Genomic DNA, 27872 nt, shown 5'->3' with positions numbered 1-27872 from the left:
TCTTCACAGAAATAGCGAATTTCGAAAGCAATCAACGATGCAAGATATAACCCTAGCAGATCTCATTATACTTCCAAACTTATATGTACCCGAAACAAAACAGTCTTTGCAAATCCAATGTACAACCAAGGACTCCCAAAAATAGGTACCTTGGAAAACATGAAAATCCTAACAGGGCTTTGCAATCTGAATAATTGAGACCAAATACATGTAAAATAATAAATAAATAAATTGATTGGTCATAATATTACTCTCATTCTTGTTAAGAAAACAAATTCTCACTCATTCAAGTAAATGTAAATCACGATTAGAAAAATTAGTACATGTATATCAAAAACACAGCTCTGAGGGCTCTTCAAAGAATGAATCCGGCAGACTCCCGAAGTGCTTGCAACTACCACGGATGGCGGAATTTCCAGTAATTCATGCTCACAGGTTTACCAAGAACAGAAAACCGTCACCATCAACTGGTGTGTAAAACACAGCCTCTTCTTCCATATATCATCAATCCTCAATATAACAAAACTTTGGAGCATTTCTAAGGAGCAAAACCTTGGGAGGCATTCTTTAACTAAGCTGTTCCAAATATTTGGCACTGTTGACAAATGTTGCACTTTTATCGAAACCTTCCAGCAAAAGAATCCGCACCGCTTCTATGCCATTTTGAAATGCGAAATCCAACTGAAAAAAACAGCATTACTTACATTGTGGTCCTGAATTAGAGGATGGACCAAAGGATCATAACTCAGTCTAAGAAAATATTTATTAAGATTTACATCTCTTTGTACATAGAAACCTGTTAGATGATGGATCTATTTGTATCTAGTGTAATTATATGTCTTATCATGTAATTAGTTTAAGTATCTAGGACCGTAGTGCAATTATTATACAGCTTGTATATATATTTTTTACGTTGAATGAAATTAACCCTAATGGGTTTTCTCCCTATTATGATTACCCTAAAACTGAACATGGTATCAAAGCGATAGAACCTGGCGACCTACGACGTTCTTCTCGTCGCTGCGTGAACAGTACTTACGGGTGAACAGTGATCGTGAACAGTGCCGCGTGAACAGTGCATGAATAGTGATCGTGAACAGTGATCGTGAACAGTGATCGCGTGAACAGTGATCGCGTGAACAGTGCTTTGTGAACAGTTCTTCGATCAGTCGGGGTTTGCCGTCACCGTCGATCAGATCTGTTCTCGCCGATCAAATCTATTTTTTTTCTTTTTCAACACTGTTTCAGTCAGATCCGAAGGTATTCAGTTGATTTTTTTTGAGGTTCTAGGGTTTTTGGAACCTTTATTTATTATTTTTGGAGTTCTAAAGTTGCTGGGAACATTGTTTATTGTTTATTTGGCATTATTGTTCTGCTTTCAAGATGTCAGAAGAGAAAAAACAGGCTTCCGCTAGTGGCAAGGATGAGTTGAGTCGTGTAGGGACTCTGGATAACTCTCCACTAGATATTTGTCCCATCAAACTGGATGGCACAAATTATTTACTTTGGTCTCGTACTTTTACATTAGCCATTAAAGCTAAAGGGATGTCTGAGTTCATTGAAGGCCCTGTTATTGAGCCTACTACTGATGTTGAACTCAAGACGTTTAAGTCTCGTCGATCTTTAGCCATGACTTGGTTGTTTAATTCTATGAAGGCTGATATTCGTAGTCCTTTCTTGCTTCTTAACACTCCATATCAGATTTGGACTATTGCCACACAGACTTATTCTCAGCAGGGCAATGATTCTCAGTGTTTTGAGTTGCGAAAGCGACTTCGTACTATGGATCAACACAATCGATCTGTTGCTGTTTACTTTGCTGATCTTAGTGGGGCCTGGCAAGAATTTGATTATTATCAGGAGTTTCAAGCAGTCTGTTCCGTTGATGCTGGTGCTTGATTAAAAAGAATAGAGAAAGAGCGTGTGTATGACTCTCTTGCTGGTCTTGATGTGGAGTATGATCCAATTAGAGTGCAGGTGTTGGGTCGTGTTCCGTTTCCATCTTTGGGCGAGGCCTATGCCATTGTTCAACAGGAGGAGAGCAGAAGGGGTGCTATGTTACAAGCTCCTACTTCTGATCGTTCTGCATTGGTTGCTATTCCGCAGGGACAGTTTGGGTCTGGCAGTGGAAAGTCTCAGTCTGGTACTACTAGTGGGATCATAGACCGTATGTCACTCCAGTGTGATTATTGCCACGACACTGGACATACCAAGGATTTCTGTTGGAAGTTACATGGTCGTCCTTCTCGTGGGCGAGGCAGTGGACGTGGAGGTCGAGGTCGTGGTCCCGGGCGTTCTCAGGCTCAGGCACATGTTTCAGAGTTTGCTACCTTGTCTGATTCTGGGTTCAGTACAGGAGTTCAGTCACCTTCTGATTCTGTTGGTGGTTTCTCTCAGAGGGAGATGCAAGCTCTCAGGCGTCTTATGGCTCAGGCTGATTCTTCCTCTACTATAGCTCCTACTTCCACAGCAGCTCCTACTGCATCCTATTTTGCTCATTCAGGTATTCCAGCTAGTGCATTTACTGCCTCCTCTGGTATTCCTTGGATTATCGATTCTGGTGCTTCAGATCATATGACAGGTTGTTCCTCTGTTTTTGATTCTTATTCCACTTGTTCTGGTAAGGATAAGGTTCGAATTGCCGATGGATCGTTCTCTGCTATTTCAGGGAAAGGTTCCGTTCGCTATTCTCCCTCTATCTCTCTCTCTTCAGTCCTCCATATTCCAAACTTTGCCACTAACCTTCTTTCAGTTAGTAGTTTTACACATTCTGCAAACTGTTCTGTGACATTTTTTCCTACTCACTGTATCTTTCAGGAACTGAAAACGGGGAAGGTGATTGGCAGTGGTAAAGCACATGGTGGTATCTATTATCTGGAGCATGCACCTCATCCATCTCAGCCATCTTTATCATGTGGACAAGCTCTACGGGCAGATATGAGTTCCACTCTTTCTTTGTTACATCGGTGGCACCGTAGATTGGGTCATCCCTCTTTTGGGATATTAGAGAAACTTTTTCCTACTTTAGTTAAACATTGTCCTAGGGATCAGTTTTTTTGTGAAGCTTGTGAGTTTGGAAAACATAAACGCTCTTTTTATGCACCTATTAATAAACGAAGTGATTCTCCATTTATGGTTATCCATTCTGATGTTTGGGGTCCTTCTCCTGTTACTTCTTTAAAGGGCTATCGATGGTTTGTTACTTTTATTGATTGTTATTCTCGTGCCACATGGGTGTACTTACTCCAGTCAAAAAATGAAGTATTTTCCTGCTTCAAATCTTTTCATAAGATGGTGTGCACTCAATTTAATACACATATTAAAATTCTTCGAAGTGATAATGGAACTGAGTATATTGATAAGATTTTTCGGACATATCTAGATGATAATGGTATTATTTTTCAGACGATTTGCGTTGACACTCCACAACAAAATGGAGTCGCTGAGCGTAAAAATCGTCATCTTGCTGAGGTCGCTCGATCTCTTTTGTTCACTATGAATGTTCCCAAATATTTATGGGGAGAAGCTATTTTAAATGCTACATATCTTATCAACCGTATGCCATCAAGTGTCCTTAATTTTAAAACACCTATTGAGTGCCTGCCAAGCAGTTGTCGAGTTACGACTCTTCCACCTAGGGTGTTTGGTTGTGTGTGTTTTGTTCATGCCCCAAAACTTTCTGGGGGCAAGCTAGGACATAAAGCCCATAAGTGTATTTTTGTTAGGTACTCTCCTACCCAAAAAGGCTATAAGTGTTACGATCCTTATTCAAGGAAGATGTTTGTCTCTATGGATGTTACCTTTTGGGAAACAGAGGTTTTTTATTCTCCCTCTAAACCATCTCTTCAGGGGGAGCATCAACAGGAGGAAGAGATGTTTACCTTTTATAATCATAGTGAGGGGGAGAAATTTTTCTATGATCATAGTGAAGGGGAGAAGGAAAACACTGGAGAGGAACCAGTATTTGTTGAAAGGGAAACACATGATATTGGTGGTGACATTGAGGAACAACTACCTGCACGACAACGACTGCAGGGAGCTGGCTTACAGAGGTATGCTAGACGGAAAAATGGAAAGTCTTCATATACGTTACCACTTTGTCAATCACAATCACCCAATCCAGTTCCAAATTTCTCAGCTGACTCTTCTGGTAATGATTCTTCTCTTATTGAACCTCCTCCTATGGATCCTGACAATCTTCCTATTGCTATTCGAAAAGGTGTTAGATCTTGTACTCAACATCCTATTTCACAGTTTGTTTCTTATGACCGTTTGTCTCCTTCGTACCATGCATTTGTCTCTTCTCTTTCTTCTATATCTATTCCACAGAATTGGCAGGATGCATTCAAGATACCTAAGTGGAAAGGAGCTATGGTAGAAGAGATGACGGCTTTGAAAAAGAATGGCACCTGGGATCTAGTGTCACTTCCAGGAGGGAAGAAATCAGTGGGCTGCAAGTGGGTGTTCACTATTAAGCAAAAGGCTGATGGTACAGTTGAGAGATACAAGGCAAGGCTTGTTGCCAGAGGTTTTACTCAAACTTATGGTATTGACTATGAGGAGACGTTTGCTCCGGTAGCGAAGATGAATTCTGTGCGAGCTCTTCTCTCGTGTGTTGCCCACTTGAATTGGCCTCTTCAACAGTTTGATGTGAAAAATGCATTTCTCCATGGTGATTTAGAGGAGGAAGTTTATATGAATATTCCACCAGGTTTCTCTTCTCTTGCAAGTGAAAGAAAGGTGTGTAGATTAAAGAAGGCACTTTATGGGCTGAAGCAGTCACCTAGAGCCTGGTTTGGCAGGTTTTCTAAGGCTATGCTGAGTTTTGGTTACAAGCAGAGCCATGCAGATCATACGATGTTTATCCGGCGAAGTAATGGTAAGATTGCTGTCCTTATTGTTTATGTTGATGACATAATAATGACAGGCAACGATGTGAGTGAGATTCATAACCTTAAGTCTCGTCTAGCTCAAGAGTTCGAGATTAAGGACTTGGGATCATTGAGATACTTCCTTGGAATGGAAGTAGCGAGGTCTGATAGAGGTATCTTTATTTCCCAACGCAAGTATATACTTGATTTTTTGGAAGAGACAGGCATGTTGGGCTGTAGACCTGCAGATTCTCCTATTGAGGCGAATCATCATCTTAGTGGAGATGTGGGGGAGCGTACTGATAAAGAGAGGTATCAGCGACTTGTGGGTCGACTAATATACTTAGCCCACACTCGACCAGATATTACTTATGCAGTAGGTGTTGTTAGTCAGTTTATGCATGATCCTCGTACTTCACATCTAGATGCAGTTTATCGTATTTTGAGGTATCTAAAATCAGCTCCAGGAAAAGGAATTTTGTTCTCTAATCATGGCCATTTGCGATTGGAGGCATTCACTGATGCTGACTGGGCTGGTTCTGTGGATGATAGGCGCTCTACTTCTGGCTATTGCACTTTCCTTGGGGGTAATCTGATTACCTGGCTAAGTAAGAAGCAATCGGTAGTCGCTAGGTCTAGCGCAGAAGCTGAATATAAAGCTATGGCTAATGGTGTTTGTGAGCTCTTGTGGCTCCAAACTTTGTTACTTGATTTGGGGTTTGCTGATAGTGTTCCGATGAAACTTTACTGCGACAATAAAGCTGCCATTAACATTGCTCATAATCCCGTTCAGCATGACAGAACGAAGCACATAGAGATTGATCGACACTTCATCAAGGAAAAATTGAACGAGGGTTTGATATGTATGCCGTTTGTGAGATCTGAAGATCAGTTAGCTGATATATTCACAAAAGGGCTGGGTAGCAAGAGTTTTCATCCTATTGTGTTCAAGTTGGGCTTGATTGATATCTTCGCACCAACTTGAGGGGGAGTGTTAGATGATGGATCTATTTGTATCTAGTGTAATTATATGTCTTATCATGTAATTAGTTTAAGTATCTAGGACCGTAGTGCAATTATTATACAGCTTGTATATATATTTTTTACGTTGAATGAAATTAACCCTAATGGGTTTTCTCCCTATTATGATTACCCTAAAACTGAACAAAACCCATCTAAATTTAAGTTTGAATCAACATCATACAACAATAATAGAAACCCATCTAATCCCTGATCATTGGGGGTATAGACGGGGGAAAATTGGAGACAGATCTAACATTTGGCAATATATGCACAAAGTGGCTGCTCTCAGAATACCACTGAAATAGTGGCCCCTATACCTCTAAGAACCAAGGAGCAAAAGAAACGTTTTGCTAGGGAATCATGCCCCCAAATCAAAGCCGAAAAGCATCAGAGAGGATAGGCCTGGAGATCCAAATCAATTTCTTTGCATATTACCACGCTTCCTTCATTCATAGTTCAGAGCATCGGATCTACACACACACACATCAAATGCCTACCATCATCATGGAGTCTTTTTGTAAATTTCTGATATATTCCATCAATTTGGTAAACTTATCAGTTAAGATGTTTTTATCACATTAACAATTTTTGCTTTGTGTCATTTTGTTCGTCTATCAGTTTTGAATCTTTTGATAATTCTCCTTTAAATTTTACACACATTACCATTGTTCTAAAAGTCGCTGGGTGTTAGTCAGGCGGAGGAGGGGCACTCAGCGCCTAGGGGCCAACTAGTTGGGCGCCTAGCACCTAGTGGCCGACTAATGGGCTTGCCTAGGCAAATTTTAATCTAGGCGTTGGACCCCTGCCAGGTGCTTAGGCACCAACTAATTGGTCGCCTAGGCCAACTTTTAGGACAATGTACACTACAAGAAATTTTGCATTTTTCTTCTTTCCTGCGTTAGCTTACCGGCAATTTTTTTTTGTGTTATTTACTTCATAATGCATTTTGAAATTTATACAGAGAAAAAGGTTTAAGGAACACAAGATTAGCGAAGAGATAAGGAAAATATTTAATTTCCCTAGCTATAGGAAATAAGAGATTTTAGGAATGGTTTGTGTGGTTGGAATCTATGAGTTATTAAGGGTATTTTACGGATGTTCTGAATCCTAAGACTAGTTACATGTTTTATCTTAAGGCAGGAGCTAGCCCCCTCAGCATATAGTACATATGAATCCATCACCATATTAGTTTCACTTTTCACCCACCAGTACATGTGGACTTCTTCATACCTCTTGTCGTTCTTGCTTGTTAAAGGCGCGCATAACAAAGCTGACAGGATTCATCTTCCCAGGAGGCCTCCCGATGCCTGCAGAAATTTAATACATCAGTGACTGGAATAACTGCTTGAGCAGCCTTTTGGCAAGGTCAATTGGCATTTTCAAGCTACCTATTCTCAACCGAGGAAAATCCTTGCTTCCTTTGAAGTGGTCAATCACACTCCTCATGCTGTAAGAGAAAGCTACATATCAACCTTACAAGATAATGTGGTAAGGAAGAAGACAAGATGCCTTTAAATAACCCAAAGCTAAGCATGCCTTCGTGTCAAAAAAAAAAAAATAAGCATGCCTTTGTAGTGACTGGGGTTCTACATGATTCAAAGTATCATAACTCAGCCAAAGCCCAAGATATGATTTGTAACGAGTTACGAATTCAAAACCTGATAGCTAAGACCGAATCCAGGTCATCAATGTGTAAATCTCACATAACTAATTGCTTAATATCAGAAGAAACTGCAGTGAGGTGATAAATACCCGTTGTGTCCTCCATGTCCACCTTTAGGCAGTAACCTTAATTTTGCAAAAGGCAAATCTAGGTCATCAAAAATCTGCATATGGCTGAATCGTGAGTTAGTTGCTCCAAGGTAAAAGCTCCTAGTATACGAAGAACAATCAAAATTCACTTTACCACGAGTACTTGCTTCAGAGGAATCTTATGATATGAAACAATTGCTCCAACCTTCAAAGTGACTCCAAAGGTCAACTAACCTTAATTACAGGTCAAGTAGTGGAAGAAAATATTTCAAGAGAAGTTTACTTACGGACTGACCGCTTGCATTCATGAAAGTTTGTGGTTTTGCAAGCATAACTGGGACATTTCCAATTAACCCTGCAAGGAAGGAACCTCATACATCAATATCGGGCATTGTGGGGTACAAGAAAATGCATTGAGTTTCCTTTCCATAAACTCCTAACTTCTTAAGTAGTTTACATAATAATACCTGCTTTAAGATCATTAATTACCAGTAGGTAAAAAAAAATTATTTAACAGTAGGTCCACCAAAAGTTTAATACTCCTGAAGTCCAATTGCTTAGGCCATTCTCTCGGGAAGTGCTACAATAAATACCCTATTTGTCTGTGTACGCAATTCACTTCCTTGAATTTCCTTAAATTCATAGCATTTGAATAAAAATCCATAACATATGTATATAATGCCAAATATTTGCACATAAATTCATAACATTTGCATCAAAATCATGACACCAAGAGAACCTTTCCCGAAAATGGCCTTGTTGGAAACACAGCTCATAGAAATCCCCTCAGCTTCAGCTATCGCATCTACCATCTCAAAACCCACCTAGAAAGAAATCCGTTACACAGCAGCATCAGGAACAGCACGAGAGGGAAAGAATGACAGACTAAGCTGCAATAGACTTTTACAAGATTAGAGAGAGAGAGAGAGAGAGAGAGAGAGAGAGAGAGAGAGAGAGAGAGAGAGAGAGAGAGAGGGAACACACATTGTGGCGGGTGCCATTGTACATCTTGCCGGGGTTGCCGAGGCCGACGATGAGCCACGGCTTTGGCTTGGGCTTCGTTGCCTCCACCGCCACCTCCGACGGCGAGGGTGTAACGGCTTCGGCGGCAGATGGTTGTGTAGTGGAGGCGGAAGAAGATGAGGATTGAGGCATAGTAATAGACTTGAGAGTCCTGTTGTTAGAATACGTAGGGATTAGGATTTTTGAGGAGGGGGAGGAGGAGTAGCTGCTAATAAGGAGGGGCCAATTGAAGAAGCGAACAGCGCCGAGGGAGAATAATGAAGCCGAAGAGGAGATTGACCCTCCAACCGCGTTCATGGCGTCCTCTGATCTTGTTGGCCCGCCGTGGAAGGAAGCTGTGAGGAAGACAAGATTTGGGGGTTTAGGTCAATGGTTTGCTTTGCACATTTTCCTAATTGCCGCCACGAAAATAAATTCCAACTAATCACAATTTACTCCTCTTTCTTTTCTTTTCCAACAGTGGAAAATTATCATCTATTTTGTGTTTGTACCCTATTCTTCTCTCCCAAGGTTTTGATTCGACCGAGTCTGCATTGAATCAAGCCAAAGATTGGTTCAAGCTCGGCTCATTTCTATACAAAAATTTGGCGGACTATTGCTTAGGGGGCGTTTGGTAATTTTTTGTTTTCAATTTTTAGTTTTAGCTTTTACTTTTTTAAAAACCAATGAAGAAAACTTGTTTGGTAACAAGTTTCTATTTTTTTATTATTCATAAACTTTTTTTTAGAGTTTTTGTAAACTATGGAAACTACAAAAAGGTGTTTTCCCCAGTTTTTTTTTTAGAAACACAAATATTACCAAACATGTTGCTTGTGTTTTGTTTTTATGATAACATAAACCTGTTTCTACTTCTAATTTCTTAAAAACAAAAAACTGAAAAATAAAAAAAATTACCAAACACACCCTTAAAGATTGGTTCTCGTTTTAAAAATACTACTTACAATCTATCTTCTCCTTTTTTTCCCCCCTATTTTTTCCATTGCTCAAATATTGGTTTTCATTTTAGAATTAACTACATACACTCATCCATTATGATTTCCTCCATCGTAAATTAGCCAGGTTGATTTGAAAATGATTATTGATTAAGTAATGTGCGTGAATATAGATATATAATTAACAACTAGCGTTGTGCTCATTCAATGCCCAAAAACGAAAAGAACACATCGTAAACATTTTATTTGTTGCCCCGTGCATCAAATGGACACAACGATACTTGTTTAATATTTGAAAGTGGCCGTGTTTGCTACAACTGCAGAGAGGGTCCAATGGCCTTGTAGCATGATGGTGTAGAAATTAGAGTTCGTACTAGTAAATTGACTTCCTAGTTGCAGGGCCTGTTTGGCCGCCCCATTAATTTAAGTGTAAAAAAGCACGCGTCAACTCCCTCTCGTTAAGGAAACACCAGTTATCCTTCTTCGAGTAATGATTTATAAAAGTTTTCCAGCCTTCTTAAAGAAAATGGCTTAGTGTATATTTCTTCTTGCTAATTTCTTTAAGAAAATAAACATGCAATTTAGGTCCAAACATCAGATGAAATAACCTTTAATAAATCACAAATAAAATGACGTAAAGTCATAACAAGAGGAACTAGCCAGACACTGGAAACTACTCAACGAGTCAATGTCTTCGTATACGATGATAAGTGAAGGGCGCGTACAACAAACAACAACAAAGCAATAACATGAATATTCATTGACACATTAAATTTGCACGTAAAGATCATAACAGCGGTCTTAACTGGTTTCTGAAGCCTTTAGAAATTTATCCTTCTTCAAGTAATGATTTACAAAAGTCATCCTTCTTCAGGCAATTCATACGGTCTCTGGAAACTATTGCTATGTTTTCGGTATTGAATTTGAAGAGGACAAAATAAGTGAAAGAACATGCAAATTGACCTTCCTGCATTGCTCAGATCCTCGCATAGCTTGAATGCCTTCAGATCTTCGTATAGTTGATAAGAAACGTATCCTCATGTAGACTTTGTACCATAAAGCTTGGTTAGAAGACCAACAAAAAAGCATATGTACATTGTAAGACACTCGCAGGAATTTTCATCACTCAAAAGAGGGAAACCAGAAATGAAAACAGAATATGGGAAGCTCATTGCGCGTGTGGGAGGTTGAGAGTTTTATCTCCGAGGAGGGATTCCTCTGGGCCGTTACTGCAGAAATACAGTTTTGAGTTAGGGAACAACCATTAGAAGAATGAAGGAGAAGCATTTTAAAGATGGTTACCTGAGATAGCTCAGAGCTGACATTCTATACAGACATGTGAATACAAGAATATGCAAACCGATGGTGTAGAAGAAGGCAAAAGTTCGAGCATATCTGCCAAAAAATTAGAGCTGTTATTTCTGTATCCCTTCCATAGTAGATAATTAATAAATAATATCCTTTATTTAGATACCAAATAAAGGATAGTTGATAAATATAAATAGACAAAGAGGGTATATAGGAAACCAAGTGAAGGACTATGAACCCATACTTGTTTCCGAGAACAAAGCGTCCACTGCTAAGTGTAATTTTATCCCGTAAACCCAACTCCTTGTACCTTTGATCCCTTTCCTGGAGAGAGTAAAAATTCAGTAGCACACTCGATTTACAACTGACAAATATTGCCACACGAAACAGTGTAGTCTACCTCTTTATGAACAAGGAAAAAAAAGGAAATATAGGAATAGCGTGCAGTATACAAAACATATGCCGACTGCAAACATGTAAGCTTTGCATATAGCAAGTGATACCAGTCAAGAAAAAATCTACGTCAGAGAGATATTGAGGGAAAAGCAACCAACTTGTTGCAGAATACATAACGTTACGTGCTAGTGCATCTACTGTCACGTCTGGCCAATCTTCAAATGTCAAGGTCAGGAGTTATGGTTGATGTCAATTAGCGGTTAAACAGGACCAGTTGCGTATTGTTAAGTACACATAGAAGCAGGGAAGGTACTGTCAAGAGCTTTGACATCAACTACTGTATTTGCATCGTCATTAATATGCAATGCTCATCAACAACTATTGTTACCAGGTAATGTTGTCTGGAGATCCACCCAAAAAAAAAGTTGTCTGGATACACAAACACGCTGAAATTAAGAAATTCTTGAAATTGGCCATCCTAAGTTTTGGGTTGGTGGTATTTTGGTTTTATCATTGTTTATCATTTATGTTAAGGGTAGTCAAGTCTTTTAGCCTTGATAGGATTTGTCAAAGGTTGTTAGGACTGGCATATATAGCAATAACATTGCTCGATTCAACATTTCAACTACGTATCCCAAGTCTAAATTTCATGCTCTGCAAAATTAGACAAGTAGCTCAGGAAGAGAGTAAGAAACCTTTTTCGAAAATGCTGCAAAAGGATTAATATCATCCTCATAAATCTTCTTATACTTGGATTCCACATCGGAGCTGAACCCACTTTCTACATCTTCAGCATACTGAGAATGAACAGAAATTTGAGCAAGAAGATATTTCTAACACACTATGAAAACAACTGTAGCATATGCAGGAGAAAACCTTTTTTGATCCTCTGGAAACTACTTTCTCTTGGTTGTAATCCTGAACATAACGGATCTTGCCATATAGTTTGACATTATCAGCTTTTGTTCTTTCCAGTTCCCCCGTCAATAACCCTATCTTCTCTTTCAAATGCCTTATTTCCTAGAACAGCAAAGATAGGGGGAAAACAAGCAAACGAATCACTAATCTATCTAACAAAGACAATGACAATATACACAATTGCCATATGAAGAAAACGGAAATAAAAAATAATCCTCTTTCTTACCCAGAACAAAGAAATAAAATAAAAGCAACAAATGCAATATTGTGCAAGGTGAAATGACATACCTCTTCTGTCTCTCGCAAGCGTACCCTAAACCGATCTCGCTGGTTGCAAATAACCTTAAGCATTGAGCTTTGGTCTTGATCTGAGGAAACATGTCTTTGATCTGGATTCTGCTCCATAAAGATTATAAATGACAAAAGGCACATAACCAGCTGGAAAGCAGAACATCGTGCAGAGACCAAGTAAAGTTGATCTATGATTAACATAACACAGAATGTTCTCATCAATGGTAAAAGTTGTCATAGATGATTAGTTCGTCAAATTCTTATTAGTTACTGTTGCTTTGTATCTTCATAATGCACTACCATATGCGTTTTTCATCCCTAATTTCATAGGAATATGTTTTTTATTGTGTTGTATAAACCTTCATACTAAAGGCTAAATAACAAATGTCCTTTTGATATTCAACATGACCCATGTGTCCTAATTTTTCAAAAGTAATACGTCCTTGTGTCGGCCTTGTGTTGTGTCTATATCCATGCTTCTTAGTTTGATGGTGTAATATTTACCGGGCCAACTGTAGTGTACAAGTTATTTTACTATATAAACTTTGGTACTGTAGCTTTGAAATCTCAGATCTTCCACGATTTGCACCTCTGAACAATTAGATAATTTTAGTCAGCTCAGGTCTGTAATGTTGCCGTATCAGGTTATAGTGGTCATTTTAGAGTTTCCCAACATCAAACTTGGCTTTGATAAGCTCCCAATGAGGATTTTCCCCAAGTGCACAGAATATGGGACTCATTAGACTTCGTTGGCAACTCTGGTGTTGTAGTCCCCTCCTTTGACCAATTCCATGGAAATAGTTAATCCTAATTCTTAAATAATTATCTGAGGTCAGGCTCATTGTAACCAACTTTCCAAAAGCCAAAAAGGAGACGAAAGAGATACATAGATGAACATGAACAAGAAGCAGGACTATTCAAAGTGACTTTGCCCATCAAGCAGTGGTTGTGTTCATGAAAAGGCATCCTACGTGGGAAAAAAATCTAACTCTGATACAGGAGAGACTATTGAAAAATATTTTCACAGAAACCAACAAAGTGCAAGCCCGGAAGCTGTCACTATTGCTCTTAAATCTTGAATATAAAGTGAACTAGAAAAAGGAAAGAAAAGAAAGGCATACTTCAGATGGCTCTGTAGCTACTGACTCTGAAACATCCCAATCATCGAATAGAATGGCTCTCCGATCTTTAGAATTATACCCCTGCATCAAAAGTAAAATGATGGACATGTGAAAATTAAGAGGTAGAGAAGTAACCTCCTTACGATTTCTATACTACATAAGGCAAGAAAATAAAATAAAATAAAATGCACTTGACAGATAAACAAAACTCTGAAAGGAACTTGATCTGCTAAACATAATTTCATTTCCAATGCCATAAGATAGTCTAACCATCCGTGAGAACATGTGGACAATTTAGCAAGGAAAGAAAGAGGCCCTCATCAGATTTTAAAATTAATTACCAAACCTTTAGTATATCATCTTCAAGCTTTTGAATTAATCTCTGTTGTTCGTTAACATTTGCTGTAAGTTCTGAGATCTTGGCTTCAGCTGCTTCCAGCAAAGATGTTTTCTCAGAAAGTTTGACCTGAAAGCACGCAGAGGCATTAATTTGCGTACAACAAATGGAGATTGGTAGAAGTTCAACCAACGTTTTAATTCAGATCCTCCAATATGTCACTGATGCAGAAAACTGAGTATAGATAAACTCACAAAAGCACAATGTACCCACAGATTCATACCTTCAACTGAGTGACTTCATGTTCCATTTTTCGGTTCTTATCAAGAAGTAGAGACTCAAGTTTGCTCATCTCTTCCCCACTAGTAGCTACTTCCCAATCTTCAGCCTCAATTGTATTATAACCAACAGCCTATGCAAAAAATAGGGGAAGTCAGACAGGAGAATAATAATGACTCAAGTTTGCTCATCTCTTCCCCTTCTCCTAAGGACCACCTTAACTTAACAAAATAAGGACCTCCCTTTCCCGATAGAATTTCGATGATCCAAGCTGCTTAATGTGTTCAGAACGTAATTTTAAGGGTACCCGCGAGAAATCAACAAAAAAAAATGACCGGAAAGGCTTCATCCGAGCCTTTTTTTTTTGTTTTTTATCGAACGGTTCAAATAAAAACTGCTTGGATGAAGCCCTTCCCAGTCATTTTTTTTGTTGATTCCTCGCGAGTACTCTTAAAATCACGTTCTGAATACATTGAGCGGCTCAGATCATTGTAATTCAAACGGGAAATGGGAGAAATGGAGAGGTCCCTCCTCATTTGAAAATGACTGTATATATATATGAAAAACTGCTCAGACAGGAGAATAATAATGACTCAATTACATCAACGTGTGAATAATTATGAAAAACTGCACAGATCAAGCCCTTCCCGGTCATATTTTTTGCCGATTTCTAACAGTTTCTCTTAAAAACATGTTTTAAACACATTGAACAGTTCGGATCATAGAAATTCAATCGGGAACAATGAGGTCTGGACCATAAAAAAATCAGGGATCCCTGACTTGAAAATTTCTGTATATATACGTGTGTGTGTGTGTGTCTATATATATATATATTATAAACAGATGAAGAAATATCAGGCCATGTGATAAGCCCCAAACACCTTGGCCTGCAACCTTAAACTTCTACTCCCTTAAGTTTCTGGTAGAGTAATTTGAGATTTGTTCAGGGTCCAGTTGGTCACTTAAACCCTGAGTTTGCTTAATCAGAAAGGCCACTAGGCAATGCATAAGACGAACAGACTTGTAGACCTTTCAGGGGAGCAAACAACAGTTTGAGTCAAACCTTGAGAATATTGAGCTTGGGAAAGAATTTCCTTCAGTGAACCCGGGCATATTGTAAAACTCGGCCAAAGGATAATACAATGTTGAAATTACTAGTAATTATCAACGACAATATTATTTAAGGCAGATTAACCTCCATTTTCCTCATTTTGTTTGATTTTGGACAACAAAAGAACAGTCTCCAAAAAAAATCTATGGCAAAAGCTTTATCCTCGTTCATTTGATAAGCTTTTTCCATCATCTCAAGATAGGCTTATGCCACTTATCAAATGAACGAGGAAAAAGCACCCAAAGTTGGCCATCATTATCAATTTGGTTGATATTTGTTTGCATGAAATCTCAGGTAAAGCATAAAAAAGTTCACAGTAAGAACTACTAAATAGTTCAGCGGATGTTAGAGAGAAGGGAGTACATCACCTGCAGAATTTTGACCTTTTTGCGCAAGTCCTCAACTAATTTTGCCGTAGGCCTTGCCAGAAGCTCTTTCTTGATCTCCTCAAGAGAAACGTCCTGTGGGTTAACAAAGAAGAAAACGATATTACAGCTGAGAAAACATCAACCGCATATAACAAACTTAAATTCAGAAACGTAATCAATTCAGCACATAAGTGAAGTTACCCCAACACTCTAAACCAGTAAACTCAAGGTATGTTGTCATATATTTGTCGGTTACTTCTGACTAGAGATCCATGGGAAGATTATCAACAGAGAGAGAGAGAGAATTGATTTGGTCATTCAACCACTAATAAATACAATAGCCATCTAAATACAAAAACCATGATCTGTGTTTCTAACACACATACAATAGCCATCGGGGGAGTGTAATCCTTCCTTGATGATAGATTTTCTTGTGCTCGGGGAAGTCTATAGAGTTTCTTGGTTTTTGGCCTTTTTGCAATCGGATGGCATTCACGTGTATGGGAAAAAGAAATTTGCAATGTTATTTACTTGTTTATGAAACTAAATCATTAAATTACTATTAAAAAAACAAAATTCAGGCACCAGCCTGATTGAACAGAATTTCTCACGAAGGCGTCGAAGTGTACATGGAAACACATTAATTTATTGTCCTAATTTTTATTCATAAACACAGGACTAGGGACTCAAAAGGCAAAATATAAATACCTTCTCATTGAGCAATGCATTCAACTTCTTGATTTCATTCACGTGTTGTTCCCGCTCATGGGATAAGGTTGTTTCAAGGTTGTGAAGTTCCATGTTAAGTTCAGATATTATCTTTTCCTTGGCACTCAATGAGCTCTCGAGCATGCTGTTTGAATCCATATCATCACTGCAACCACAGGAATGAAAACAGACAGAAATATTAACCCGAAATGAGATGTACTTCATACAATGAAATCACAAAGATGATTGTTGTAATAATGACCCCAAAAGATATTAGCTAACAGAAATTTTTCAGGGGCTGCTCCAGGATTTTAGTTTAGCGGCAGCAAAAACGTAAAGAAATTTTTGTATATAAAGCTCTATATAAATAAACATCTTTATTTTCGTTGAAATTTTATTGAGCCAAGTTTAATTTGTTTTGTTGAGCTAGATTCTCTACTTGTAAATTTAAGTGACTTCTTTTTTAATTTGGCTATGTACAAGCAATTCAGTGCCGACAATGCTAAAAAAATCAAATTATATGTAAAAAAAGGACAATTTCAGTGGATTTTTTGAGCCCAGGGGGTTCGCTTGAACCCCCTCAATCAATAGTCCAGCCACCCATGAGCCTCTCCATTGTTCCACTAAAAGGGAATCGATTGCATTCATGAATTACCTATATTAGAAAGACTGGAACAACCCAGCATGAAAATATATCGGTTGTTTACTGGTAAGAATTCAAAAGGTTTGAATCCAATTAGAGCTTGAAGAAACTGTGGAACTTGTTAATCTCAAAATGAATAACATTTTGGAAAGACGATTCCTAAAGTAATACTTAAAACGGTATTACAATATTTTGAAACCTCATTTCCTGAGTGAATACAAAATAAAACTCAAAACTACTTTTGCAGCAGCAGGTAGCCAGTTCCTAAACTGCTAATTTTGATATGACTCCAGTTCAACTTCAGAATTGGGCTGGGTACAGCACAGCTTTTCACTCGTAAACTCAAAAGCATTCCTAATTTCCAATTAACGTTTCCTGAATTTCCAAGTTTCTGACCAACCAAGATAAAATTTTCCACTTATTTAATCTTTATAGGAAAGTTGACAGATGATTCCACCAATGTCTTGTCAACTCAGATACTCAAGTTATTGTCCACGTATCAGAAGTTTCTCCAAATTCAAATGTCCTTCAAATAAAAATCCCGCTAATGCTCCTCCTACGGCTCTTTGCCAATCAAGTCAACAATTAGCTATTCAAATACTAAAATTACCTTTACAGAAAAAATCCACATCAGAAGAATGACAGAATGTCTGATCTAACCCAACGAGCCCCAACTTAGAGCACTAAAATAAATATTTAACCAACTTAGGATCACAAGACTTAATCCTTCTAATTTGCCCCACCAATATAATTTCTTTGGATAAGATCACAATCTTGGAGAATGTAAAACCACGGAGAACAGAAGCTCTATTATCATTTTACTTTGCTATTTGAATGTTTATTGTAAGCCCAGAAGGGGGAAGATGGAGTAAAAAAAGAAACAAAAAAGTGAACAACTCACCTTCTCTTATTCCCATTGTCGTCATTTGCTGATTGTAACTGGGAACGAAGAACTCCCTGCAGAATATTCGAGAATAAATTTGGGCAAACACTTACATTAACAACAAAAAACAAGAAGAGAAAGGTAGAATGGGCAAACTCTATTCACCAATCTCAAACTATAGTAAGTGAAGCCTGCTGTCATAAAAGTAAAAGCTGCTCAAGTCCAATTATTGGCAGGGGAGGTACCTGCTGATTACTACAACCTTCGGGGGCATTTACCCAACCTTCATGGGAAGTCGGTGAAAGTTACTAATTCACAATATTATAGTACACACTAACAGTAATCATTTGATGCGAGTGATGCAGTTTGGGCAGTAAGGACCAGCTGATCCACACTCAAAAGTGATACAACCAAATGACAACCAGCTATCTGGTTTAGAGTTTAGATAAAGTCACGCATCTCTAGTGGGGAAGGAGGTGAACCTGTGAAGACCTCCGCCAGGGAACTCACTAGACTCCAAAGCCATAAAGTAGGGCTAAGAAGAGTATCTCCAGGGGAAGAAGCAAAAATTCATACCAAATTTATACTTTTTTAACCTATGTGGCAAGTTGAGGAGGCATACTCCAAAGGTCTCTTCAAATGTTACTATTTTAACCATTTGTTCGGCATTTTTAGGGATCCAGTAGATCAAAGAATTCATTTCTTGACCATTAGTTTGGATTCTTGAAATTGTATGATGATGCGGCAATTTTGAAGAGCCATTTCTGTCTTCAAATTTGAAGATCGTGGGTGTGTGTACGTGTGCCTGCGTGCATGTGTGAGTGAGATAGAGATGGAGAGAGACAAAACCAAAACAGTATAGTACTTTGCTACTTCTTTTGAAGTCCTTTTCAGTGATATGGCTCTTTAAATTTAGTGTAAATCTTATTTTGCTACCTCCCTCATTATTTTGGAACGGATTGGTTGACGAGCCAATTTGAAGAACCATTTTTGTCTCTTCAATTGAAGAGAGAAAGTTAGACCAAAACAGTGTAGTATTTCCTTTGGAGTGCTTTTTGGTGGCAGGGCTCTTCAAATTTAGTAGGAATCTAACTTTGATACTTCCCTCAGAGTCAGAGATGCTCTAAGCCGGTTTCAATCTATTAAATCCATTCTGACTCCTAGGTTATGTCTTAGTCCCCACCATACAACGCATCAACCAAGAAGTCTCCCTCTTCAGATTCTTTGACTGCTAGATTTCTCCGCCATAACAACAGTACCAGGATTAACTTCATACAGCATGCACAAGGGATTCAAGAGATCGACATAACTTATAAACATCTCAACGAGTTGATTTAAACTAACCAGGACAATCCCTTCAAATCAACACATGCACGGATGAGGCATTCATGGTAATTTCATCAGAAGAAGTTCCACAGCGATTAAAGAAAATAACAGCAGCAACCAATAGACAACCAGTAAACCATAATACAAGGAGCATGGTCACAAGAAAACAAGTACTTGAGAAATGGAAGAGACGCAATGAACAAAGAAAATAAAATCTGAATCAAAGAACTCAATATTAGGCAAGGCGAAGTAAATGTGCCTTGTACCAAATGTTTAACATGAAAATTTGCAGGGCAGTCTGATTCTAAAAATAGAACAAATATATTGAGATGGACCTTCTCTCTCTCAAGACTATGAAGGCGGGTTTGAGCCCGTTCAACTTCATCCATCAAAAGGCTGACCTCCGACTGTTTGGCTGCTCTCTCCTCATCTGAAATTTTCAAATGAAAGTGAGTTGACAACCTATTTCAAGTAACCACAATCTTAGCCAAGCGAGTAGCTTAGTAGTTTACCACCATGAAGTTCCCTACAAACCATCATAAATGTCAATTAACATATCACCTGATTGAGCACGAACTTCAAACAACTGATTCTGTGCAAGCTCATGAAGTTTTTGCATATTGGAAACACTTTCCTTTGCTTGTCGCAATTGATCCTGCAGTAATCTCTCCCTGCATTAACCAATGAGCATAATCATCACTCATCAGAAGATACCCCGCTAAGCAAATAAACAAACTATGCGATTCTGAGCAATATCAAAACTCAAAAAATTAATATTGATGGTTGCTCTTGAATTAGCAAGCCCATGAAGGTACATGGCAGTATACTCAGTAATGTCCATTGTCAGATTAAACTGGTCATAGGGCCTGTCTGCGAATTGGATTCAGACCAATCAACAAGGTCACAGGTAATTTAGACCAAAGAGCAAAATAATATGACCAGTTCTAATACGGAAATGGATCGGCAGTGCAATCTAATTGTGAATAAATTTGTCGACAACAATGACTGGATTCACATCCATCTTGAAGTAATACAATTAATAACTGTTTTGCTTGCAAAGGTTTCTTATTAAACTATAAGTCTACAACCATATAACTCACAGAAATAAGAACAAATTATCCCTCACGCATGTTAAATAAAATGAAAAAACAAAATTTTGCAATAGGATCAGTTAATATTCCACCATTTTATTACTCTACTGTGATACAATGAGGATCATCAAAGTGGATTTAGATCAAAATCCTGTCATCCTATCCGTTGATGGGCCTAATGGTAGTTATATAAGTTACATAGTTCAATGGTAATTATGCAAGTTAAGTTACATAGTTCAATGGTAATTATGCAAGTTAAGTTACATAGTTCAATGGTAATTATGCAAGTTACAAAGTTCCCATGCTGCCACAGAAAATGATACCTTTCTTTTAGGACCTCCATTGTTTTCTGATTCTCTTCTGCCAAACTGCGTTGTTTAATCTCTACAACTTCTTTCACTTTTTCCTCCATCTGTACGAGTATCAGAAGATACATGGTAACAAGAAAATAAATACCACAAAACCATATAATCTACAACATTTTTTTCACCACAAGACAAGTACAAAGCATGCCATCTATACGTTACAACAAAATTACTATAACATAAAGACGACATTGTTATTTGAAGCAATCCTAACCTGTTGTTCTAACTGACGGGTGCGATCTTCAAGTCTCCTTATTGTTGCTTGTTGATTTTTCAGATGAGTTGCTTCTGTCCTGAACTCCTCGAGTTCAACCTTCATTTTTCGATTATCAGATTCTAGTTCAGATAATTTCAGATCTTTCTCCTGCATAGAGACAAGAAACAAATATCAAGTATCTCACACATGCACAAAACACACTTAATGCAACAACTTTCTAAATTCTACAAATGCAGAATCATATGAGTTTAATCATAGTGGAGAATTCTCTTTTGTACTTATAATAATGCAACCAAACATTATAAACAAGTCGCCGAGTGTACTGGATTTTTCTGTAAGAAGTACGTAGTGGAATAGGTACACCTACTTAGACGCATCCATCAACCTTTATACGATTCCACTTTGGAAGTTAAGACTTCAGAAAGTAAGTACTGAACTATCTCATTTATACTCAATTCTTAGTGTAAAGTTTAAAGTGAAGAAGTTTCCAAAGACAAGATAGTATAGGGGCAGGAATTGCATAAAGGAGAACCATCTAATTTCGTTTGGTTTTGAGAGCCTCCCTCTCCCCGTCCCAATGCTATGGGAGCTCATACATGTGACTATGAAAACAAAAGGGTTACAAAGTGGGGTGTAACTCACATATAAAAAAACTGTCCCAAAAGAACCTTGAAAAATACAAGTACTTACAGATATTGAAGCAAGAACAGGATAAGGATCTGGAGCCTCATAAAGTTTCTGATAAATGTTAAGGAATGCATTTTCTCCAAATTTTGCTCTTTTGGTAAGATTATCAACCTCTTCCTGGTAGCCTTTAAGTAAAGAATTGAATAAACCTAACTTTTCCTCTGCAGAAGCCTTCTTGAAATCTGTCAAAAGGAAGTATAACACACAATGAGTATGCCATCCCCGTTGACCATAACATAAAGTTCCTTTTTTCTAAAAATGTTCCAAAAACTGAAAGATAAATTCACATCTTTGCATCTAGACCACACTGCCAGCTTATGTCGGATTCTGATCCAATGATGATGATTGCGAAATGACATCATCAGTATGGCTGTAAAATATGGAAAACATGTGGTATTACCTCTAGTGCTCTCTGCAAGTTTCCGGCGATTCTTCTGGCTGTTTTCCTGATTTTCAGCTATCCTAAGCCCTTGTTCATCCAACAAAACCCTTTCCTTCTCTAGCTCAAAGTCTGCAAACAACAGCACTATATATAAATGAAACACTTAATAATTTCTTTCCTTTTCTGCATAGATGAACACAAGAAAATTGTATTCTGCATAGACTTCCGCAATTTTGGTTTTATGAATCAAATGACGTCTCCCAACCAATGAACTGATGTAACTTCGACAACTGTCATCATTAAGGAGGAGACGAAGAGAGAAAAAGGCAGCAAACGAAATGAAATCAATCCTTTTAAAGAACCTGTCATAAGCGCAATCTGGTAAAGTAACATAACGTGTATAATAACCAAGAAAATAGGAGAGGATGGCAAAGGTGATTCGAAATAAAACCCATGATGACATAATTAATAGAGTTGCACACTTCTCTAGCAGCTGATGAGTTGGTGGTAAACAATTCAATAGCGTATCAGAGCAAGCAATAATCTAGTGTTCGAAAATCACTGCCAACCTAAAAATCAACAAAATTAAGCAAGTTTTACGTGCTTATGATTCATGAAGGAGAGAATGGCCACACGTGATGAAACATCAATCATAAGTTGTCTTCTATCTAACAACTTAATCTTTTAAATAAGTGAGTGGTTACCAATGTTGTAAAAACAAAGGTCTTGTAAGATTTCTTATCTCTCCTTTCAGTGTGACTGGTAGAGGATGAATATCAGGACATTAAGCAGCAAGAAGGAAGGCGAAGTGGCCGAAGTGAGGCCTCTGCGAAGATGGGGGCTGCTAAGATAGTCCAAGGTCACCAGAGGTGGAGGAAATGACTGATGATAATAGATAAGGTACCTTAGGTGAGAGAAAGGATGGCAGTGGAAAGGCTTGATGTGACAGTGAGGTGCATCAAGAGAGTGTAGAGATTGTTTATCATCCATATATGCCTCCTTACATAGGAGGGCCCAACGGCCCCAACCATAGGGTATATATCAGCCCGGGAAAGGAAGCTCCCTTTAATTCTAATGTGCAGGTTTCTCTACTATCTGTTGTGGTGCCCCCATGGCAGACCTAAAGGACTGTGCCGGGAAAAATACAAAGAGGATATGATGGTTCAATGATGAAACAGTTCTTGAACAAAAGATTCTCACGAAGACTGGTCGCCCCACGAGGCAGGATGGCAATGTGCCTTGAAAAATTCTCACCTCTACCTTCAAGTCACATCCAACAGTGATAGCGTGATTCCTTGACCCCCTACCCTTTAGAGTAGGTGGCTTTAGCACCAGTGGAAGTGCCCATATGGAGACCAAGTTAGTGAGCTGGAGTGTCGCTCAGAGGATGCCACAAGGGCGAGGCAAATTGAACCAAGCGGGTGCCTTTGGAAGTTATGTGCGACAAGCTGACAACCATGTAATCTTACCTTAGACTTCAAGGGATGCATAAGACATGCTCACGCAGATAAGTACTTTGATGTGCCAAGACATGTAGTGAGTAATTCAGGTTGCGAAGTCTATGATGCCTGGTCTCTATGGATAGGGCACTGCCCGTGATCCTTAATTGGCATAGCTTAGCTTTCAAGGAGAGTATCTCGAGGGAAAACGATCGCCCCTCAAGCATGTTTTAGTAGTTCAGGGTGTTTTTGAAAGACGCATTCACGCTTGCACTCGGCATGTGCATTATGTGACTTAATGCATTTTTATACTATAACGGAACAAATAATCGAAAAACCAACAAAACAATTCACCAAATCAATCTCACGATCATAAGTGCTAATCACCTCATGGCTCATCCAATAACTAATCAGTAACTTCAAAAGCACTAAACACATGCTTCCTTTCATCAACGAATTAGATCAAGAGTTAACCGCATATCAAATTTGGAAGTCACTTGCAATGCTACGGAAAAGGTGTGAAAATCATTGTAAACTGCCGTACCTTTCCAGAAATTGGCGACACCGGAGACAGGTGTAGAGGTCGATGAATTCGATTTATCCCGCTCGGATCCTCCCTGGGAGGACTCCATTGATGAATCAGTACAGATCTGCCAAGAAGCTAGGGCTAATCAAATCTCTCTCGATCGATCGATGTTGATTGATCTCGCTAATATGTGTGTTTGTGTGTGTTTTGGTTGTAAATTCGATTCAAGGCTCAGTGCACGTGAGATGAGAATAGAGGTTGAAGAAAGAGAGGGATCGGAAGAGTGTTCTGTGACGGATCTCAGCAACGTATTGGCACTTTTTTGGAGGGGTTTAGAACAAATGAACCGAGTTGCTCGATTAAAGGCAAGATCAAAGCTCGAGTTTTAAATTTATTTATAATTTTAAAAAAAACTTTGCTAGCTAAGAGAGATTCGATTCGATTAAAAGATTCGTTTAGAAAATAGTAAACGAGCCAATATCAAACTTGAGTTTCAGGATCATTTAGTTTCGAAAAAAGCTTAACTCGTTGAGGGAGATTTGACACAATTAAATATGGTTGTTTAGAAAATGACTACTCGGCTTGTTAAGACTCGAGCCAAACTCGAGTTCAAGTTGTTGGCTTGTTTATTAAACAAGCCAAGCTCAAACTTGAGCTCGAAAAAACTCGACTCGGCTGGTTTGCAGCCCTATCCTGCATCCTCGGGCTTTATTTGAATTTAAAACTTTTATAGTACGAATTTTATTAACTAATAAAATGTAATAACTACTAAAAACTTAAGAAAGAAAATTTTGAACGACTCTATTTTTATTTATCAAACGAGTCAAACTCAATTTTGACGAAATTTTTTATTTTTGAAGTAAAAAAAGAAGAAGAAACAAATGGCTCGTTTGATTGTCGACAAGGAAGGAGATTTGGTAAGAGTAACACAAGGGCACACATGTTTCACATTATTCCTTAGTTACATTCGAAATTAACTATCGAACGGGATAAAGTTAGATAATTTCTCCATCTAATATGCAGGACATTATCTGCCGGTCCTATTTTCTTGTTGTCGTTCCTTGCGGACCCTATTTTGGTTTTGGAACTGTTTTGGAGTATTTGCGAATGGCTGGCAAGTACTCCATCAACTCATTTATGACGGCGGCGAGGATTAGAGCGAGAGGGGTTAATCAACGGCAATTGAAACAGTAATCCAACAGAATATTTTACAGTCGTAAGCAATTGTGAGCAAATTATACTCATCAAGTTGTGATTCAAATCATTACAGTTGCTCAATCTCTAATCTCTGTGGACAATGGTGTTGTATCTCATGTTGGAAGTCCTGGTGGATCAAGTTGAAAGTTCTGGTGGATCTCTAGATCTCTCTCAAGTCGGTTGGATGGAAGTTGGAAGTCCTCATGGATTTCAAGTTCGAAGTCGTGGTGGATCTCAGAAAATGCCATCTTGTCTGTCTGATGTCTGGGTGTGATTAAGGGGTGTGAATTCTGTCAAATAGGACATGTGAATTCTGTTTTTAGGGCGTGTGAATTCTATGAAATAGGGGATAGAATTCTGTTTTTATAAATTAGGGGGTGTGTCAAGGCATGTGAATTCAGTTTTTACCGGGTGTCTCAATATAGGGCATGTGAATTGCGTGTGAATTCTGTTAAATATGGGTGAATTCTGTTTTAAGGGGTGTGAATTTTGTCAAATAAGGCATGTGAATTCTGTTTTTAGTATGTGTGAATTCTATGAAATAGGGGGATAGAATTATGTTTTTAGGAGGGTGTGAATTCTGTCAAATATGGCATGTGAATACTATTAAATAGGGGTGAATTTTGTTTTTAGGGGGTGTGAATTCTATTTTTAAAGGGTTTGAATTGTGTCCAATAGGGGTTTTGAGTTATGTTTTTAGGGGGTGTGAATTCTGTCAAATAGAGAATGTGAATTTTAATGTTAGGGAGTGTGAAATCTGTCATATAAAGCATGTGAATTTTATTTTTATGGGGTGTAAATTCTGTCAAATAGAGCATGTGAATTCTATTTTTAGGGAGTGTGAAATCTGTCATATAGAGCATGTGAATTCTATTTTTATGAGGTGTGAATTCTGTCAAATAGCGCATGTAAATACTATCAGTATGAGATAAGATAAGGGGAGAATTATGTTTTTAGGGGTGTGATTTCTCTCAAATAGGAGGTGAATTTTGTTTTTAGGGGGTGTGAATTATGTCCAACAGGGGTTTTGAATTCTGTTTTTAGGGGGTGTAAATTCTATCAACTATCAAATAGGGCATGTAAATTCTGTTTTTAAAGGGTGTGAATTCTGTTAAATAGAGCATATAGTACATGTGAATTCTGTAATTCTGTCGGCAGGTAAATTATAGTATTAAATAGGGGTGAATTAGGGTATGAATTCTGTTTTTAGGGTTTGAATTGTGTCCAAGAGGGGTTTTGAATTCTGTCTTTAGGGCTTGTGAATTCATACCCATACTCCATGCACAATTCACACCTCAAAATTACACAATTCACACCCCAAAACTATATCATAGATTTAACAACTCCAAAAAAAAGAAATAATTCACAAAACAAACAAGCATTAAATCTAGATAACAAAAAACAAACAAACACCTAATCAATTGACCCCCCCCCCCCCCCCCCCCCCCCCCAACTGATCGTGAAATTAATACTAGAAATCCTGGTGGATTTCGCCCGAGATCTTGGTGGACTTGGGACTTGGAGCGATGGCAATGGACTTGGATTGAGAACGCCAAATCCTCCAGGCGGCAGTTGAGGCACGTGAACGTGGAGAAGCTGGGGGTGTGAACGCAGAGGAGAGCGGCCACAATGAGGAGGAGCTACGGTGGGCGGCACTGGAGAGGTTGCTGACGGACACGAACAGGAGAGGGAAACGGGGCCAAGACGTACAAGAGTTGGGCGAAGAGAAGATGAGCGACGAACTATTGGAAGCAATGAGCGGGGGTTATTTTGACAGATCACTTAAAACAGGGCCGGACCGGTATAGGTTGACACGCGCTTGGCCTAGACGGGAAGGGATTGACAAAACAGGCCGGCCAGTCAAAACCTCTTTAATATAACATGCGGGGAATCAACTAATTAATAACCTGGGGAAGGATGGTATTAGCTAGCCCCGTTCACCGGATTATTACCCTATCCTCTTTATCTCGTTATTATATAATCAAAAGCAGTACAACTAATTTTGATATTAGTATGATTCCATGATCTCCATCTATTACTCAGTGTCAGTGGACTCCAATTGTCTCTACTCCTATCCTAAATATCATCTTTTTCAAGTCTTGGAAAGGGGGTATGGGCCGTTGGGAAACAGCTTGGGCTGATATTTGGGCACTTCAATGGTGGGGTGAACATTGGAGGGGGCAACAAGTTGGGTTGGGAACAAACGGGCTTTCTTTTTGGGGTTTTGCTTATTCAGTGTTGTTGGCATCACCAACATCATTTTTTTTTTGTGTGTGTGTGTTATTTTTTGAAAAATTGAGAGGTTTGTGGGTATGTTAAGATTTTGCAAGTAGCAGCACTAGAGTCGTGGTTCACTCTTTGTAGATCTCTCTCAATGCATTTCATTAATTTGCTATTGCATTACGGGGTTGATCGCCGGATTTACGGGATAGTGGAGATAATCTGACTCATTGCTTCTCGGAATCCATTGTTGGTTTGTGAGTAAACTCCGTTGCTTAGGAAGAATCGGCATGATAATCTCCGAGAAGAAGAATCCGATTTTTTTCGGTAGTGTAATATCTGTTTGTTTCAAGGGAGAATTTTTCATAAGTCCATTATAGCACTTTTCAAACCCATCTAGTCCACTTCTAAGTTTCATAACCCACTAAGTCCACTAATAATTTTAATGACAAAAATAC

General features: G+C 38.5%; 2 protein-coding genes and 1 non-coding gene across 4 annotated transcripts; all 3 read right to left on the bottom strand.

Moving 5' to 3' along the window:
• Positions 1-84: 84 nt before the first annotated feature.
• Positions 85-9081, bottom strand: LOC131310627 (peptidyl-tRNA hydrolase, chloroplastic-like). 2 transcript variants are annotated; one of them, XM_058337758.1, is made up of 8 exons: positions 8631-9081; positions 8386-8470; positions 7934-8001; positions 7801-7851; positions 7647-7720; positions 7283-7341; positions 7125-7201; positions 188-681 (listed from the first exon to the last, which is right to left on the bottom strand). In XM_058337758.1, exons 1-8 carry the CDS (start codon positions 8964-8966, stop codon positions 568-570), a joined length of 864 nt encoding a protein of 287 aa, XP_058193741.1. In that variant the 5' UTR covers positions 8967-9081; the 3' UTR covers positions 188-567. The 2 variants fall into 2 exon arrangements, with proteins under 2 accessions (XP_058193742.1, XP_058193741.1); XM_058337759.1 differs by lacking the exon at positions 7801-7851 and having other exon boundaries at positions 85-681.
• On the bottom strand, positions 6238-6345 carry LOC131312179 (small nucleolar RNA snoR100). Its single transcript, XR_009195756.1, has one exon. It is a non-coding gene; the product is annotated as a small nucleolar RNA snoR100 (small nucleolar RNA).
• Positions 9082-10338: 1257 nt separating the features above from the next.
• LOC131310626 (protein CASP) lies at positions 10339-24410 on the bottom strand. The gene is made up of 19 exons (XM_058337757.1): positions 24016-24410; positions 22051-22161; positions 21654-21832; positions 20961-21110; positions 20705-20793; positions 19852-19961; positions 19626-19720; positions 17983-18038; positions 16439-16604; positions 15731-15823; positions 14256-14384; positions 13982-14101; positions 13636-13716; positions 12512-12619; positions 12182-12325; positions 12001-12102; positions 11154-11233; positions 10904-10996; positions 10339-10830 (listed from the first exon to the last, which is right to left on the bottom strand). Exons 1-19 carry the CDS (start codon positions 24101-24103, stop codon positions 10770-10772), a joined length of 2055 nt encoding a protein of 684 aa, XP_058193740.1. The 5' UTR covers positions 24104-24410; the 3' UTR covers positions 10339-10769.
• Positions 24411-27872: the final 3462 nt, after the last annotated feature.

The sequence above is a fragment of the Rhododendron vialii genome, chromosome 12a, assembly GCF_030253575.1.
Source record: "Rhododendron vialii isolate Sample 1 chromosome 12a, ASM3025357v1".
NCBI classification, from domain to species: Eukaryota; Viridiplantae; Streptophyta; class Magnoliopsida; order Ericales; family Ericaceae; genus Rhododendron; species Rhododendron vialii.
The sequence above is the reverse complement of the archived record's forward strand: the minus strand, read 5'-3'. Positions and strand labels throughout refer to the sequence as shown.

Coding starts and splice junctions, on each gene's coding strand:
- LOC131310627 (XM_058337758.1), bottom strand. CDS start 8,966: ATGAACGCGGTTGGAGGGTCAATCTCCTCTTCGGCTTCATTATTCTCC. Junction 8,002..8,385: donor CAAGGCCATTTTCGGGAAAG/GTTCTCTTGGTG, acceptor CCTTCCTTGCAG/GGTTAATTGGAAATGTCCCA. Junction 7,721..7,800: donor CTCTGAAGCAAGTACTCGTG/GTAAAGTGAATT, acceptor AGCCATATGCAG/ATTTTTGATGACCTAGATTT.
- LOC131310626 (XM_058337757.1), bottom strand. CDS start 24,103: ATGGAGTCCTCCCAGGGAGGATCCGAGCGGGATAAATCGAATTCATCG. Junction 13,717..13,981: donor TTGAAGATGATATACTAAAG/GTTTGGTAATTA, acceptor CTTTTGATGCAG/GGGTATAATTCTAAAGATCG. Junction 10,997..11,153: donor CGCTTTGTTCTCGGAAACAA/GTATGGGTTCAT, acceptor ATTTTTTGGCAG/ATATGCTCGAACTTTTGCCT.